Raw genomic sequence first — 3,452 nt, 5'->3', positions numbered from 1 at the left:
GAATTCCTCATATAAGCTTTTGTAATTATGGGTGTGCCACAAGCAATAAAAACAGATAATGGACCTGCAAATACTTCTAAACATTTGTGCACATCAGTGGCATACCTTTTAATCCTCAAGGACAGGCAATAGTAGAGAGGAGAAACAGAGACATTAAGACATTCCTCCAAAAACAAAAGAAAGAGGGAGCCACAGGTAACACTAGAGAATTTTAAAATTTAGCTCTCTATACCATTATTTTTTAATTTTTGATAAAGATACACTGGCTCTGGCCAGTTTTTATAATTTCTGGACAGGTTTTATAACCCACTGGAAGGGCAATGTCCAGTGCAAACAGCTCCACTATCTTTAGATAATTGCCAGGTGATGTGGAGAGATCCAGAAAGTGGTGAATGGAAGGGACCAGATAGGTTAAATGCTTGGGGAAGAGGGTTTGCTTGTATTTCTACAGATAAAGAAGGAATCAGATGGGTGCCAACAAGCCATATTCACCTTGTTCATCAGAGAGAGACAGAAAAAGAGCAAAAAACCTCAAAACAAAGGAGAATACCTAAGAAACATATGACACTGAAAGAACATGGCTGATAATGACTGTTACAGAACTTCAAAAACCCACAGGAGTTATTGGATTCCCTAAGATTAAAAAAAAAATTGTTGATAAAACTGTTGCAGAACTTCAAAATCTGCAGGAATCATTGGATTCCCTGATACATGATGAAACTATTGCAGGATTTCAAAACTTGCATGAATCATTGGATTCCCTACACACATGAAGTAATGGACAATCGATTCCTTTTGGACTATAAATGGTTTATTTTATGATCTGGACAAATCATTTAACATTCCTAGGATCTCTATCCCTGAATGAGGAAGTCAGAGGGATCTTAAAGTACCTTTCAGACTTAAATCTATGATTGTATGTCATTTTTATATTTTCCTAAAATCTTAATCTATTGAGTCTATTTCTACTGCCTTGGGCCAGATAGAACAAGTTTGTTTCTTCTTTTACATATAGTCTATCTGATTTCCTCCAGTACAAATTTCTTGGTTCAATCTTCCCATACTTGTGTGGGCTTGGTCCTTAGCCTTCTTAAAATCCACACATTTCACATTACTCTCAATGTATCAATGTTCTTTTGAGTTGACACCCAGCCTCAACTTTGTATCTTATATTTACTACTTATTTAAACATTTCCCTTCCCCTCATCTTTTCCTCACATGGTTCAGAGTCTACCTGTGAAAATCCAAGGTGTGGACAAGATGTCCTCTAAAATCAGCTAAAAGCCATTTCTTGTCATTCATCTAAATGTTAATTTCTGAGTACTGATAAATTATCAAGACTCTAGAATTATCAATAATTTGATGTGCATTAATCAGTTTAATATGAAATTGAAATCGAAACTATAAAGAATTTACTATTGACACTGCTTTGTATAATTGTATATAAAAGGAAGCTTTGAGATTCCATGGACAATGGACTGGACATAAGGTCTGTTATTGGAATGGATATCTAATCCAACTTCAATGTGAAGCAATATTCCTCTTACAATATCACAAATAGTTATTGGACCTCTTTTTAAAAACATCCAATAACTGCTCAGGAAGTAGCTCATTCCACTATTAGATCCTTGGATTTCTGTGAAATTCCTCTTTACCCTAAGAAATATTAAAGTACAGTCCAGTTCTGACTCTGACTTGACTTGTGACACTTCTTAATTTTCTCATCGGCAATGTGGGAATAAAAATGCTAAAGTTACTGAACTAAAAGAATTGTTGGAAGAATTAAATGTAATCATTCACATTTTAAATGTTAACTATTAAAAAGAAAAATAAATAAATATGAGATATTATTACTCCACCAAAATCTTTCTCTTATACCTCATCATGATCCTGGGTTTTCAAAGGCATACAGGAAAAGAAATGTCAGCAAAAGAGAAAGGCTTTCAGTGCAAAGTTATGTGTATGTTGAATGGAAACCAGCCTAACTAACTAATGTCACAGGAGCTTATGGCCAGATGGTTGCTACAATGTGATAAATGTATTCAACTACAGAAGTTCATGAAGATCATATACTAAAAACACAGAGATAAACTAATCTGCCTCATGAAAGAAAAAATTGGATAGGAAATAACAGATCCTTTATGCATTAAAGTTTCTTTATCTCTAAAAAAAACAAAAACAAAAACAAAAACAAAAAACAAAGGCATGTTCTCCATTCCCCCATCTAGTTGCCTAGAATGTATATATTTGTTTGTATATTAGATGAAGTGGCCAAAGCAGAGTTAGCTGCATATTTACTGGAAGATCTTGCTCAGAGTTCTCTGGAGAGCACCTTTCACCTCTTTATTCCTCAGGCTATAGATGATAGGGTTCAGCATAGGAGTAACCACTGTATAGAAGACTGCTACCTGTCGATCCCGGTCCAGGGTATAGTTACTGACTGGTTGGAAGTAAAGCCGGATAACAGTTCCATAGAATAATGTCACAACCACAATGTGAGAGCCACACGTGGAGACAGCTTTGCGTAAACCTGCAGTTGAACGTAGACCAAGCACAGTGACAACAATGCAGACATAAGAGGCCAGAATAAAGACAAATGGAGAGAGAGTCACTGTAGCCCCTTCTGTTAGAAGCACCAGTTCATTAATGATAGGGCGGGAGCAGGAGAGTTGCATCAGGGGAGGGACATCACAGAAAAAGTGTAAAATGTGATTATTACAAAAATGAAGTCTTGAGACAAGGATGGTATGTAAAAGAGAATTCAAGAACATGAGAAACCAAGATACCAGGACTACACAAATACATAATTTCTGGGTCATGATGACCCCATAACGCAAAGGATTACAAATAGCCACATAACGGTCATAGGCCATAGCTGCCAATAGGTAACCTTCCATGTTACCTGTAGCTACAAAGAAAAAGACCTGAGTCATACACTGAGTAAAAGAGATAGTCTTGTTCTTGGAGAAGGTGTGAATCAGCAGTTGGGGGACAGTGATGGTGGTGAAACAGATGTCAACAGTGGAGAGCTGACTCAAGAGGAAGTACATAGGAGTTTTGAGCTTGGGGTCTATCCAGGTTACAGTAATGATCAAGGAATTACCCACTACTGTAATTAGATACATTATAAAGATGACTGCAAAGATGACTGGTTGCATATCCAGTCGGTTAGTCAAACCCAAGAAAACAAATTCAGTCACTGAAGTGTAATTATGGGTGGCCATCAGGATTAAGGACATTAATGTTTACCTGAAGGAGGAAAAAAAGAGATAAGATGTCATCTAAAACCCTGAGACAATACTGAGATATAAAACTCTTTTTATACAAATCCCAAGACCTGCAGAGGTGATTTTTTCAGAGGCTTCTGAAATTTGATTTCTTAGGTTCTTTTTTAAATATAGTCAACAATGATGTAAATTATTACTAAATACATAAACACTGACACTATGATA

General features: G+C 36.2%; 1 protein-coding gene across 1 annotated transcript; it reads right to left on the bottom strand.

Moving 5' to 3' along the window:
• Positions 1 to 2,294: 2,294 nt before the first annotated feature.
• LOC100917912 (olfactory receptor 5V1-like) lies at positions 2,295 to 3,224 on the bottom strand. The gene has a single exon (XM_012540914.1). It carries the CDS (start codon positions 3,222 to 3,224, stop codon positions 2,295 to 2,297), a length of 930 nt encoding a protein of 309 aa, XP_012396368.1.
• Between the last annotated feature and the right edge of the window lie 228 nt (positions 3,225 to 3,452).

Source organism: Sarcophilus harrisii, chromosome 2, assembly GCF_902635505.1.
Source record: "Sarcophilus harrisii chromosome 2, mSarHar1.11, whole genome shotgun sequence".
Lineage (NCBI taxonomy): Eukaryota > Metazoa > Chordata > Mammalia > Dasyuromorphia > Dasyuridae > Sarcophilus > Sarcophilus harrisii.
This window is presented reverse-complemented; position numbering and strand designations above follow the sequence as displayed.

Bases quoted from the DNA above. Each gene is read 5' to 3' on its own strand.
- LOC100917912 (XM_012540914.1), bottom strand. From the start codon at position 3,224: ATGGCCACCCATAATTACACTTCAGTGACTGAATTTGTTTTCTTGGGT.